The sequence below is a fragment of the Onychostruthus taczanowskii genome, unplaced genomic scaffold (assembly GCF_017590055.1).
Source record: "Onychostruthus taczanowskii isolate IOZ18803 unplaced genomic scaffold, ASM1759005v1 scaffold1, whole genome shotgun sequence".
NCBI lineage: Eukaryota > Metazoa > Chordata > Aves > Passeriformes > Passeridae > Onychostruthus > Onychostruthus taczanowskii.
In genome coordinates, this window is record NW_024496525.1 from 36,048,637 (window position 1) to 36,062,879 (window position 14,243).

The 14,243-nt window shown below is 49.6% G+C and overlaps 1 protein-coding gene across 3 annotated transcripts in view; it reads right to left on the bottom strand.

The window, feature by feature from the left end:
• Window positions 1-14,243, bottom strand: part of DAAM1 (dishevelled associated activator of morphogenesis 1) — a 91,240-nt gene that overhangs the window by 24,008 nt on the left and 52,989 nt on the right. For all 3 annotated transcript variants that reach the window (XM_041398441.1, XM_041398462.1, XM_041398452.1), the window contains exons 5-14: window positions 7,236-7,307; window positions 5,960-6,054; window positions 3,704-4,037; window positions 2,531-2,641; window positions 2,311-2,414; window positions 1,815-1,881; window positions 1,357-1,474; window positions 1,110-1,248; window positions 693-751; window positions 175-362 (exon numbers count right to left, since the gene is read on the bottom strand). In XM_041398441.1, the coding sequence (XP_041254375.1) occupies window positions 175-362; window positions 693-751; window positions 1,110-1,248; window positions 1,357-1,474; window positions 1,815-1,881; window positions 2,311-2,414; window positions 2,531-2,641; window positions 3,704-4,037; window positions 5,960-6,054; window positions 7,236-7,307 (1,287 nt within the window). The remainder of the gene's footprint in view (window positions 1-174; window positions 363-692; window positions 752-1,109; window positions 1,249-1,356; window positions 1,475-1,814; window positions 1,882-2,310; window positions 2,415-2,530; window positions 2,642-3,703; window positions 4,038-5,959; window positions 6,055-7,235; window positions 7,308-14,243) is intronic.

A 14,243-nucleotide genomic window follows, 5' to 3' on the forward strand; every position in this document is an offset into this window, starting at 1 on the left:
CAATGCAGCTGAGAAGCAAAATCACCCAATTACTAGGGACAGACACACTGGTGGCTCTTCCAACAAGCCTCTTTCTCAGTCCCCCCATGCAGCTCAGCCTCCTGAAATCACCCCAACAGCACGTGCAGGGGGTTAGGGTCTGGGCCCACAGCAGGAGCAGGTTTGAGGTCTCACCCTGCTCATCTCGTGGAGCTGTGCTGTGAGATCTGCCACTTGCTGCTTGACCTGCTTGTGCTCGCTGGACTCCTTCTCCAGCTTCTCCTTCATCTTGTTCAGTGTCTGCATCATCTCCTCCTTCTCCTGGGCCTTGGCGTCACACTCCCGCTCCTTCTTCTCCAGCTTCTGCTGTAGCTCTGTGTGCTCTGAAACAGCCCCAGGAGACCACTTTTGGGTGACAAACACTCCTTTTTGCCAACAGCAGCACGTGGGGGGGCTAAACCCCACTCTGCCCTGCAGAGAAACTGCAGCAGACAAAAGGGAGCCTGTGCTGTGCCTCAATACCCCATCTGGAGCTTCTCCATGAAAAAATATTATTTGTTTTGCCCATTTCCCATGTCAGCCCCATGGCATGATACTATCTCATCCCTTCAGTAAAGCCTGCAGATACATGTATAAATAAACACATAAATAAATGTGTATGTAACTGTTCAGCCAAGGTTAGAGTTGACACTGTGTATTCCTTCATCACTCACCTTTTCTCATTTTCTCTGCTTGCTCTTTCCACTGTTTCACTTCATTTTCATTGACTAACCTAAAAGGAGAGGAGATGCAGCACATGAGACAATCCTACTACAGCAGTAGGAGACCATCACCAGCAAGGAACACGACTGAGAAAGTGGGATTTAAGGCTCCCAAACTGGTACACCTAATAGCTTTGCTGTGTCCCCTCAGCAGGGTCATGTAAAATTTATCAGGGAACATGCAAAAACTCCAAAATCTCAAATATTACTTGCAAGTGCTGTCTAACAAAAAAGATGGGCTTCATTCTAAGGTGGGGTGAGTCCTGGGAAGCCAGCAGCTCCAGAGATGCTGGCTCATGTCCAGCTGAGGAGCAGGAACATCACTGTGTGACAGTGACCAGTAAGGAACAGTGACCCTTGAGCACTCACATTCGTACAACATTTTTAATGTTGAAGTTTTCCAGGGGAGTGGCGTCGGGGTCCTGCCCTTTGTCACTCTGGATGACAATCTGCTGCACGATCCTGTCGAGCAGCAGCCAGTACTGGACAGTGTTGCCGCTTCTTTTATCTGCAGGGAAGGAAGGGGAGAGACTGACGTGAGCACAGGGGAGGTTGTGACGCTGCTGGGCAGGAGGGCTGGGCTGCCATGGGTTTCCCGGGCTCTGCTGGGACTCACAAGGCATCTGGAGACAGTGGTGCAGGATGGACATAAAGTGCGGGTACGCCTCGCTGTGCGTCAGCCTCTTCCTCGTCAGCTCGAACATCTGAGTTGCACTTTTGGTGTCAATGTGGACCTGTGGGCAGGAGCCAGGCAAGGTTAGGGCACTGCACCCACAACAGCATCTCCTGTTCCCTGAGTCTCAGCTCCACACCCCATGAGCCACCCCCACCCCAAAACTGAGAGACAAACCGGCCCCACTGTCCTGCGAGGGGCAAACAGAGTCGCTGGCCAGGCAAAGGACAAAAGGGTTAAAGCAGGCTCTAGGACAGATGTTGTAAAAGAGAAGGGCAACAGGAAAGATTTCCAAGCTCCACATTTTATCCAAAAGACCTCTCTTTGTTCCTTGGACTACTCTTTTAAAACTAACTGTGACATTGAGTGCCAGTGTCTGTATCAGCAGCATTCGTACTCACCAGCTCAAACCTTTTGGCAAACTCCAATTCATCTTCATTTCTAAGCATTTCGAAGAAATCTAAGTGCCTGAGGAAAGAAAGGAGAAAAAAAAAAACAATCCAGAACAACCTGTTAAAAGCAGATACAAGTGTGACAATTAGTGAATTACAGGCAGCTGGCTTGTCAGTGGACCAGACACGGGGAGGGCTTGAAACACCAACTGGACCTTCAGCCCCAACTTCCTAGACACTACAGGATGTGCAAGGAGCCTTCTGGGATGAGAAGAAATGGATGAGGGCTGACAGCATCCCCTGAACACTTGATGGCACATCCTTCCCAACTCAACCCTACATTACAATGCAGCAAAACCATGTTGGAATTTTTTTTCTCCCTCTCTGGAGACAGCAAGGAATTTCTGTAAGACGTGTGATTCTAGAGCCATGTGATTTCCCCAAAGGCCAACTGCTGAAGCAAGGGCAGCAAACAAAAATCACAAGTGTGGGGGTCACTGCTCACCGGTCAAGGGTTGAATTTTCATGTTGTCTTAGTTTGTCAATGACGGGCTGGATGCCAAGCATGAGGAATTCATACCTCAGATGGAGTCTGAAATCCAGGCTTTCCTGCAAGGGACAGTTGTGGGCTCAGCACAGCAAGGTGCACATCCTCAGAGAGTTCACTGAAACAAACACCCCAAGCACACCCCAAGGCCTCCCTGTCCCAGAGCCCTGGTGCTCACCACGCCTGCCCCCTGACTCAGGACGGCGTTGATGAAGGACATGATGGCTGTCTTGAGGCTCACTTCATCTCGGTACCGGCCCGTGCTCTTGTCCAAGTCGTTGATCAGCGTCTGCCAAACACATGGTGTCACTTCAGTGCCCTGTGACAGCCCCAGTGCTGCCCAAACAGCCAGGGAACACGGGCAGGAACAACTCCTCGTGATGCACCGTCAGCTGCTGGCCACCCCAGCTCCCATTTGGGCCAGCACCAGCCCATCCAGGAATGCTGCAGAGTGCTGATCCCAGTGACCCTGCACAAGCAAGCCCTTTTTTTTTTTGGTGGGTGTCACCTTAAATAACTGTTTCCTCCCTCCTCGTTCAGCTGCAGATCTCATCAGACACAGTTCTGGGGTAATTCTGGATTTTTTAATTTGAAAACAGCCATAACAAAACATTTGCAAGCTGCCACTTAGACATTCAGGAGGAGAAAGGGATAGGAATGCTGAATTTCAAGGGCTGAGGGGTGAGTGAAGACCCACTGTTGGGGTTTGGAATGGAGGAAATCTAGGGAAGTGATGCAAAACTTTTCATTCCCAACGATGAGGATGATTTTAGAAATAAATAATGAGAATTTTTACCTTTAAACAACTAATCTTCAAAACAATACCCCATAAATCAACATAACCCATCAACAAACTGTAAGAAAACTTGTAGAAGAGAGGAGGGACTTCACGATAACACGGTTCCCCAAACAGCTGTTATCAGTGAAGAAATTAGAAACCACAAAAGGACTTTTTCCCTTTCATTAAAAAAATCTGCATAACATGAACAAAACAAACTTCTCTCCCTAAGTAATCTGAAAAAACCCCTATTTTAGAAATAATAAACTAACAAGAAAATTTAGGTTTGGTTTCTTTACATTATCAATAAGAAAAAAAAGTTTGTGAGGAAAAGTGCTCTGAAGAGTTTATTTTAATTCCTACTATCTTTTTCCTGTTAATTATTATTAATAATTTTTTCTTTATACTCTTATAAACCCGCTTCACCTTTCTCCTAATCCTATCTCACAACAAGAAGTAAATACACTAACAATTAACCAAACCCACCATACTCTTTAATACATTAACCACAAAAAAATCTCAAAATGAGTAAAAATCTCAAATTACCAAACCAAAACCACTACACCCACCTACCTGAAAACGAGTCCTTTCACTGGCATATTTCTGGTAGTGCAGCATGGCCTCCAGTACCTTCTTGTGGCCCCCGGGAACCAGGCACACGGCGCCCATGATTTCCAGCACTGCCACCTTTGTCTTAACATTCTCCGTGCTCAGACTCTGAGCAATTACATTAATGCTCTCCAGGTGGGCCAGGACGTGGGCCCTGCCCAGGGAGTTGTTCATTAGTGCTTTTATACATCCAATGAGCGAGGTATGTATTCGAGACTCTGCTGTCTCATAGTCCATGCTTTTGAGGAAATTGAGGATACATGATAAGCCATCCAGGTCGATGAACCGGGTCACAAACCTGCCAGAAAAGGGGGTTTTCACTTTAAAACAAAATGCTGAAAGTCTGCCTTTTACCCTCAGAGTCTGCTGATGTACACCTAGAACCTTCCTGTATACTTCTTCATGGATACTAGAAAGCCTGAAGGACTCCTGTGGCCCAGACACAGGGAGGGGGTTGTAAAAATCCATTTAATTGGTGCCTGGTTGCCTGTGCTACCTGCACAAGGTTCTTCAGAGTGAGGATATTTCAAAGAGAACCAGCTAACCTAGCCATCAACACAAGTCTTGGGATGGAGGTTGGAAGTTTGCAATCACACTGCAAAAAAATACCAACCCGAGTCCTGAGACCAGTTTTGAGCTGGAAGAAGATCCCAAGCCCTGAAGTCACCTCCTCATCAGCTGCAGACACCTCAATGTCAGCCTTTCTCCTTCTGCTACCTCTCCTGCCTCACCGTCCACACCCTTCTCCTCCCTCAGGCACAGCTCCCCAATTTTAAGGGATTTCTGATTTTTACAATGACTCACAACGCCACTGAACAGAAAGCAGACAGCAAACACAGGGCAGTGCCCCAGGCAGGCTCACTAGAGCAGGCAGACACAACACTGCACACTGCTGAGGCATTTTAGGGCCCCCATGCCCAGTGCCATCCAGGCTGGGTGTCCTCTGCTTTGGCAAAAGGCAGGGGCTGGAAAGCAAACGAGCCAGGAACATCCCAGCACTGGGATGGTTTTAATTCCAAACAAGCCATGCTGATGGGCAGCAACAAAAGGGGTAATTGCAGACTTGTGGAAAACTGCTTTCTCTGCTTCAAAGCTTGCTCTTCTTCCAGCCAAAGTCAACAGGAAAGTTGATGTTCACTTCCCTGTGTGCAGAAGTAGGTCCAACGGGTAAAATTTTCAACAGAGCCTGCTGCATCCCTCAAAAAACCACTCAACCACCACTTTTAAGGATTTTATAAAGTTTCATGGCTGACCACCAGCCCTGCTCACTGCAGGGGCCAGCACCCACAAGGTGCAGGTGTCACAAATCAGCTGCTCACCCTGGACCCTGGGAATTTCTTACCACCAAGCACAGGTGGAAGAGGGAAAGATATTTGCAAGCAATAGTAAATTTGTTTCTTCCATAACCAAAACAGATCATGCATTTCCTAATGGAACATATTCCCATCAGAAGATGTGAACCTGAGGCACCTTAAGTGCTGGACAAGTCTGCATGCAGACTCCAGAGAAAACAAAATTAGGAAAAGCTACAGACATTCAGAAAGCATCCCAGTCTTCATTTATCCTCCCATCAAAAATTGTTTTCCATTTCATAAAAGCCTGAAGATTTATGTGACTTTATTCCCTTAAAAAGTGCAAGAGGAGGTGAAGTTGAAACAAAAGTCCTGGTTGACCAATAAAAATTGTTTCTTGGAAAAAAATAATCAATCTTCAAGGAATTTTTACATTCTGTTCAGGACAAAGGAAAATCTGGAAAAATAAAAAAGTTGTCTGATTTGCCTGAATAAACAGGGAGGTCCTGGTGGCTCTTGGTCACTATAAAGTGCAAGAGAAGTTGAAGTTGAAACAAAAGTCCTAGCTGACCAGTAAAAATTGTTGTTTCTTGGAAAAAAAAAATAAAAATCAATCTTCAAGGAATTTTTACATTCTGTTCAGGACAAAGGAAAATCTGGAAAACTAAAAAGGTTGCCTGATTTGCCTGAATAAACAGGAGGTCCTGGTGGCTCTTGGTCACTAAAAGGACCAAGAAAAAGGAACAAAATGTGACACAAAAAAAGCAGTTGGTGAAACAAAAAAAAGGCAGTTAGTGCCTTAGAGTCCTCGCCTCCCTCACCCTGTACAGCTCCCATTTATATTCCTATTTAACCCCCTGCTCTGCCAGAGAACTCAAATCCAAATCCACAACCACAGCAGTAAAGCCAGGAAAGGGAAGGGAATTGCCTCATTGGTTTTGTCCTCAGTGCAGTCTTCAAACTTTCGATTGTTTTATTTCTCTCCTCCTCATCTTCCTTTTCCAAGGCGATCAGTGATTTTCTCTGTGCAAGGAGGAAGGCAGAGGTCAGAAGGGGAATCTCCCTGTGTGCCCAAGGAGTGGTAGTGCCCACCACCCACTCTGCCAAGCCATGGGGATCCTAAATCCACCCTGGAAGTCTGGATTCCTTATGGCAATCGCAGAACTTGGGAAAAGGAGCATTGAGGAAAACCGATCCATGGTGTGCAGGGAGACAGCCTAGATTTGGGGACAGGGGGATGAGGGCACTGTCTCCAAGCCCCCACACGACTTGAGTCCTGGGGGCAGTTTTGGGCACCACAATAGACCAAGAAAAAAAAAAATCCAAAAAAGACATTAGGCTACTGGAGATCATTCAGAGCAGGCCATGGGAATGGTGAACAGCCAACCCTGTCATTCCCAAGTCCCCCAGTGCAACCCTGGATTGTGCATCTCAGCTGGGGACAGTGGCTGTGTGCACAGCATGCATCTCCCACACTGGATTTTGCTCTCCAGCTGGGGCTGGGATTTGACTCCTGCACCAGGGCTGCCTCTCCCTGGGCATGCATGAGGCACAGCTACAACTAAAGCAGATCCCTGAGTGATTCCTGCACCACCCAACAGTGCTGGGCCCCCAGAGGTGTCAGGGTGAGCCCTGCCAGCCCTAGCTGAGGCTAATCCAAAGCAGAAAGGGTCCCAGCAGATATGAGGAGCTGTGCTGACCCCTCCATTTAACCCAGCTCCTCTTCAGCAGCACGTCAGGGAGATCAAAGCCACCCTGCAGGCATCTGGCAGGCTTTGATCACAAGCTCTGCTCAGGCTCAGGGCTCTGCCTGGCTGGCAGCCCATGGCCAGCACTGGGTGTTCCTGCCTTCCCAGAGGGAAGCAGCCCACTCCCTCCTGGCTCACAGCCCCTACTCATCCCTCTGCCCCATCCCTGGGAGTGCTCGAAGCCAGGCTGGATGGGGCTTGGAGGAACCTGGTCTGGTGGAAGGGGGTTGGAACTGGATGTCCCTTAAGGTGCCTTCCCACCCCAGCCCCATCCATGGTTCTGTGATTGAACAGACCACCCCAGGTGCTGTAGGAACATCTCCATTTTGCAGCTGTACCTGTTGGTCCAACAGGTGACACTGCCACCCTCTCAGGCACAATGCTGGCAGACTGTCCCCACCCTGCTGCTGCCCCACACGGCGTTCAGAGGCACCAGGGCTCTGGGGGAATACTCACAGCAGCCATTGAATTCAGCTGATCGATGTAGAACTCTGGCCAGCTGGTGGCTCCTTTATTTTCTTCCTGGTCCTGGGCAGGGGATAAAAAAAGTGAAACAAAGCCAGATTAGTAAAAAAATAGTATTAACATCCCCTGCCCTTCATGACCAGCCATTTCTGAAGCACTCCTGAGCTCTTGCATTACTTTATATTGTGTGACTTTCTATATTCTGAGCTTACCCCTGACTCCAGCTATGTAAACATTACCTGATTTATTGAACTGCCATAAATACAATTACACCACCTGTCTATGACCAAACACTGCCCCACTGATACTGCATCAGTCTTGTGATTATCAGCTTCAGGGAAACCAGACTGAAATTTTACATCCAAATCTCTCTTGTTTCAACTCTACAGTGCCCTTGAAGCTTTGGCTGCACAGCCTTGAATATGCTCAGGGGGGAAAATGTTTACAAGCAATGAAGAATGTTTAAATGTGACATGATCTAGGCTGCACTCCTGGAGCAGAACCATGACTTTCAACCTATCAACATCCTAAGAGAGACTCCAAGCACAACAGCTCCTCTGGAGACTTCCTAAGTCACTGGGAGGGAACATGCATCTGGCAAAGTCCCCTCTTAAAGGATGTCACCCCTGGGCCCATGACCTGTGACACTGAGTGATGCAGAGCCCCATGTGGCCATCCTGGTCCACGATGCTCTGCAATTGTCAGGGTCTGTGAGGGGTTTTCAGGTTCTACCTTGTTCTTGTAGGACACGACTGAAGGACCTCTGAGCGCAGCTCAGGTAACTAATGCTGCACATTTCTAGGGGCTGCATGGAGTAAGCAGGCAGGATTTGAGAGAATACTTCATAATTAACCTTTTGCTCCTGCTTTATTTTCCTGAAGACATATATATCAAAAGAAGAGGATTTCACAGCAGAAATGCCACACAGGACTAGGCCAGAGCCAACAAATACTACACAAATCCCAAACATCTTCCATCAGTAACCATCTGACCACAGCCTGACTGGCTGCATGGCTCTGCCCCTTCCCAAACTTTCAGAGATGTTTGTAAACCTCATCCCACACCACAAACACCTGCAATGGTGGGAGCTGGACAACCTCCTCTCTGCCCCCACGTCTGTGCTCGCAGACAACCGCGGCCGCTTTCAGCAGGCCTGAGGAGCAGAGTCCCAAATATTTACCGTGGCTCAAGAGGCTTACATGGAAAACTTTTGTGCATCCAAACTTCCCAAGCTGCAGCGTGCCAAGATGAGGACAAGCAGAGTCAAGGACAGGTAATCTGGACGAGCCTCAGTTGGCCCCTGGGCAGAACAGCCTGTGCCTCCAGACCTGACCCTTCCTTTCGCTGTGCCTGGCTCCAAGGTACGGACAATACAAGTTTGAGAGCACCAAGAGGCCTGGGAACCTTTTCTTTAACACTCTTCCTGACCCCAGAGTCCCTGAGAGGTGCCAAGCAGCTGGGCTGAGGCTCAGGCCACCTGTCTGCTCGGTGTCACTTCTGTCTGACACGGCCACCGGGGCTTTCAGCTCCTCAGCCGAGCCCTGGCACTCGTGCCAGCCTCCTCTCCGAGCTGCCTGTGCCCTGCCAGGGGAGAGCTCTGCACAAAGCTTGTGGGAATTCTGATTTTCCCAGCTTTCCTGCCCCACTTCAGACTCCAGCATGCAAATGCACTCCAGGGGACAACAGAGCTGGGACACTCACAGGTCCCCTGAGCATGGTCCTGTCACCTCCTGGAGGTGTCAGAGAAGGTCTTTCCCATTGCCTCTCTTATAAGGAGCATCTCTTTCCCACCAGAAGCACCAGCTGGGAAAGGTGGCAAGATCCCCACCATGGCACAGCAGCAAGAGGTGTCCAGATGTGCCCAGCCAGGAGACCTGTGCAGGGAGTGAGATCCATGCTGAGGAATGGCAGGGAAAGCAGCAGGGCTGGCTCATCCCACATCCCAGGACCTTCCCACGTGCTGTGAACACCTGTGAGGCAGGCAGGGATGTGGACCTGCTGCTCATTTAGGGTTGAAAAGAAGCGGTGGAGCAAATAAAGGTCTCCAGGGGGTGGAGGGGAGGCTGAACAACAAAATTGGCTAAACTGCTCATTTATAATTAACGTGCTGCATTATAAATATTTCCCTTTGCTCGGCTCCCTCGGGCTCTTGCATTTCCTCCCTGAAACCCCCAATTTAGAGAGTGCTCTCAATTAAGTGCGGCAGAACCTCATTAATCCCGATGAGCAGCTGGGCAGGCTCCTCGGAAAGCAGCTTCCCAGGCAAAGGGGGACTGCACAATAAAGAAGGCAAAGATCAGGGCACGGGCTTCCCTCCCCTCAGCTCGCTGCAGGACATGGCTCAGTGGTAATTACTGGGGCTAATGGTCTACAGCACATTGATAAGTGTCCTTTGGTGTACTCCTGGTGGTAAAGAAATCTCCTGACAAAGCGACAGCCCGGAGGGAAGTGAGTCACAAGGCTCTGCTCAGCGCCAGGAGGAGGGAGGAACCTCTCCAGCATCAGGGTTTGAAAGGTTGAGTGTGCAAAATGGTTTCCCAGCACTCAGGGTGGGTTTTGGGGACGTGGGTTTTGCAGCCTGCCTTTGGGGAGGGATGCCCAGACACAGAGCTGAGCACCTCCAACGTGAGTGTCTCTAGGATGTTCCACTGCATCACTGAACATCTCCCAAATCCTTATTCTCTGGGCTGAGTCTGCTGTGTGTGCTCTCAAGCAGCAAAGAAGTGAGGGCTGATCTGCACCCTGCAGGAACCCAGACTGAGCTGCTCTGTTAGAGACACACTGATGGCTTTAATTGCACATCCACATCCCTTACTGTCCTCCAGCCCCAATCTGCCACCACATGTGCTCAGCTGCAAAAATAAAGACATGCCAAAGTTGCACAGACAAGGGCAGCCCTTGCTCCATCCCTGCTTTGTTCCACCTGTGCCCCTCACCTGGTTTCTTCTTTCCAGGGACCTGGCATGAACACAAATCCCATCAGCTGCAGCCCTGGTGTCACCATGTTGCCCTCTCATGTCACAGCCTCTGCTGTCCCTTAGCCCTGAGTTCTGTGCATGGGGCTGATGGATGCTGTTCTGTTCCAGGGTGGCAGTGGCTGCTGTGATGTGAATCCCATAAATGAGCTCCATCCCCTCCTCAGCACTGCAGGGAAAGCAGTGCTCAGTCATTAGCAGGAGCTTTCCCAAGTGAAGGTCACCAATCTGCCAGCTCCAGCCATCCCCTTGCTCTTCCCAGAGAGATTTCACACTCCCCAGCCCTGTCATGTCTTGGTTATGAGCCTGACACTTCCACAGCCTTTGTGCCTCCCCCTTGGAGCATCAGCAGCTCCCACTGCCAGAATTCCTTCTCTTCCCAATGACCACTGGACAGAGTAGGTGGGGGCTCAGCCACTGGTGCTCAAAACAATTTCAAGGCTGGTCTCAACCTATTTTCACCTGGAGGGAGCATCCCCACAAGCTCCTGCTGCTCTGATCTGCAGGAATGCAGCTGCTGGGAGCAGTGCAACCTCCCAGCATGTCTCCATGGTGGTGGAGAAAGACACTGTGATGCTCCTCAGTGCTCTGTCACACCTGCTTTGCTTCCTGAACAAGCTTCTGGCAACATCTTACAGATCCTCAGTCTGCAGGTGATGTCACACCTGATCCAGCAGCCTGCTTCCCCACACTCAGAGCCCATGATGGTGCTTTGGGATAACTGGATCTGGAGCTGCTTTGGAATAAATGATTGTGGCTGGCTGAGTTCCCCACCCACCTGGTGTCCAACACACCAAGCTACATCCTCCAAGGCTGGAAGGAAAGGGCTGGCTCACAGCAGCCAGCTCCTTGCAAGCCCCAGAGAGCCTTTCAGTGACAACAGCCATGGCTTTTCTCCAAGGCAGCAAGTGACAGGACAAATGGAAATGGCCTCAGGTTATGCCAGGGGAGGCTTGGATTGGATGTCTGGAATAATTTCTTCACTGAAAATGTGGTCAGGCACTGGAACAGGCTGCCCAGGGGGTGGTGGAATCATCATCCCTGAAGTGTTCAAAAAAGTGGGGAAGTGGCTCTTGGGGCCATGGTTTAAGGGTGAACATGGCAGCACTGGGTTAATGGCTGGATTCAGTGATCTCAGAGGTCTTTCAACCTTAACTTCCATGATTCTGGTGGGTCACCTGCAAGGCTGGTCTGCCCCAGGAGTACTCCCCAGGAAAGTCACAGGAAAGGATTAAAAAAACCCTCTTCAATTGGCATCAGCTGCAAAAACAGAAACACCCCCTTCATTTTTACACATTGTCCTGACATAACTTCTACTTTGTACAGTGCTCCCCACCCCTCCTTGCAAGGGAAAGCTGGCAGCAGTGGCAGCTCACTGCACTTTGGCAACCCTTCCCTCCCTGACTGCTCTGGATGATCCACCTGGATGCTGTCTGCAAGGTCACAGAGGAAGCACACTGTGGCATGGATGGCTTTTAAAGCCAATGGGGTCAGCAGCCTGCATGAGATGTTTAAATCCAGCCCAGCTCCACCAACATAGCCCAGCCTTTTCCAGACGTGTGCTGGTGGAGGTTTGGGCCCACCACAGCCCCCCAAGGCTCCCTCATCCCTCCAGGTATTCCTGAAACAGCACCTAAATGATTCAACAAAGATGCTTCCCCATGGAGCCATGCTGCAAAGGGCTGGAATTTCATCAGACTCTCCCCAGGCTGGGATCTCAGGGTCAGAAGCAGCCCAGCCCAGCCTGCTCTGGTTTTCCATGTGCTAACACTTGCTATACCCTCTCCTCCACAAACACACACGTGCCCTCATACACTTTTCCCAGGGTTTAAAAATTATGCTCCCCACAAGCAAATATAGCATGACCAGATGCCTTTCGTAGTCAGCTGGTTCATTGTTTAAAAAGCTTTGCTACAAAATCCAAAAAGATTGCTAGCAGATGCATTTTTTGGCCCGTGAGCGAGAAAAACCTTGCTTAAACAAAAGTGTGTTGTGATTGGAACTAAAAGGGGAATTACCTTGAAAGATAAAAACTATAAACATTTCCCTGTGAAAAACATCCCCAGCCATGCAGAGAGGCAGCTTCTCTCGGTCAGCCTGAGCAAATGACACCTGAGATGGTATTTCAACCTGCTGCTGCAATAACAGCAGGTATATCTGGAGGTTCAGAGGTCATGAAATCCTTCTCATCCATCCCAGGTGACCCTGGAGCATGGCAAAAAGCCAAGCTATTTTATCCTCCTCTCCCCTGCATGCCATCTTTGTCAGCTTTTGCTCTTAGTTCTGCTACTGCAGCAAAAATACAGGGGATTGATGTTTTTTAAATGAAGGAAATGGAAGGCAAGCCCCACGAAGGAGCTGCAGGACTGAGCAGGACAAGTGGAAGGAGCTGGAAAGCAAAGCTCTCTAGAGGGAGTGGGTGGAAGTAGCAGTTGGAGGGGAAAGAGGCTGTCTGCCTGGGAAATACAGGATTATTGGAGACACATCACTCATTTATTACATATTTCCCCTGAAAAATCACCACTGCTGCCTTTTCCTAGTGCAAAAAGATGCTGGTTTCTATCTGACCCCTGAGGAAACTGTAGATACAAGCTTTGCTTCACAGTGCTCAGAATGATGCACCCAGGGTTAGTGATGCCACTGGGTTTTCAACACAAGCTTACAGAGCTCAGCATCACTTGGCATCCCTGCAGGTCATTCCTCCTCTACTCCAACTTTAGAAATGCTCAGCTGCACCCAAAGGGAGAGGGGCAGAGCCAGACCCTGCATTCACATCAGCTGTTTTTCACTACCCATCCCTCCCTCCTGTTTATTTATTCTGAGCTTCTGCCCCAACACCCTGCACCCACCTATATTTTGAGGCTCATAAAAGCCACCCTTTGAGCTGCTTTAACAGCTTGACATGACCTACATGGGCTGTCAGGAGCCAAATCTCCTGTGGTTAAACAGGTCCTGCAGACTGAGCACGAAGGGTTAATCATTAACTCCCTATTAACTCCCTCTGGAGCGTGGCCTCTGGAAAAAGGCCATCCTGAGTCACACTCTTCCACTGAGGCAAACCCACAGCCAAAGAAACAGCAAATCTGGAAACCCTCCTGCTTCCTCCCTGCACTTCCGAGCAACATCCTCTCCTGGAGAGCGGGACCAGCAGGGAGTGAAATATTTTGGGATGAGCTATGGAACGAGTCATGGTCCAGAAATACCACTTCTAAAAGCAGATTTCATCCCACTGTGGATGCATCTCTGCCTTTGCATTTCCCTGCTTTACCCCAGCCATAGCCCCTCTGACAACTTCACAGAATAATCTTTAAATCTCTCTCCTGACCCCAGCACTGCACAGCTGCTGGATTTAGTGCAGACTTCAGGTCCTCCTCAGGCTGCTGCTGACAGAACTGGCCAGCCCCATCACGGGATGCTTTTTGTCTCTCAGTCCCCTGAGTGACACAGGGTGATGTAGGAGGGGTGGGACCATGAGGAGTTCCTGCAGTGCAACCCCCAAGGACGGGAACTGTCTCCACGGATGGAGAATCAGGGAGGACAAAGCCTCCACCCTGCCAAGCCAGTCCTCTGGGCTGGGATAAAAGCAGCTGCTAGCAGGGCAGAGAAAGCAGGATATAGGGCTGCAGGCCAGGGGGAAATATTCCAGGGAAAGAAACATGCCTGGGGGACAGCTGGATTTCCCCTATTTCCTCTCAACAGGCACTGCCAAGGCCAGGTGCTGTCAGGTCTCTTTCCAGGACAACCCAGCAAAAATGTCTCATTTTTGGTTCCCTTGTACAAAATCTTGCCTGTCATGGGAATACATAAAACAGCAACATCTGGGATGTGCTCTGGAGAGCTCAGTGTGGTGGATGACACAGACAGCAAAGCAGAAGCACCAGCCAAAACTGGCAGCAGAGTAAAGAGCAAAAATTGCTCAGGGGACAATTCTGGATTGTTGGGAAGTCAGGCAGCTGCCTGAGACTGATGTCCACCTTTGCCAGCTCCCTGGGACCCTCCAGGTGAAAGTGGGTGTTAAAAGTAT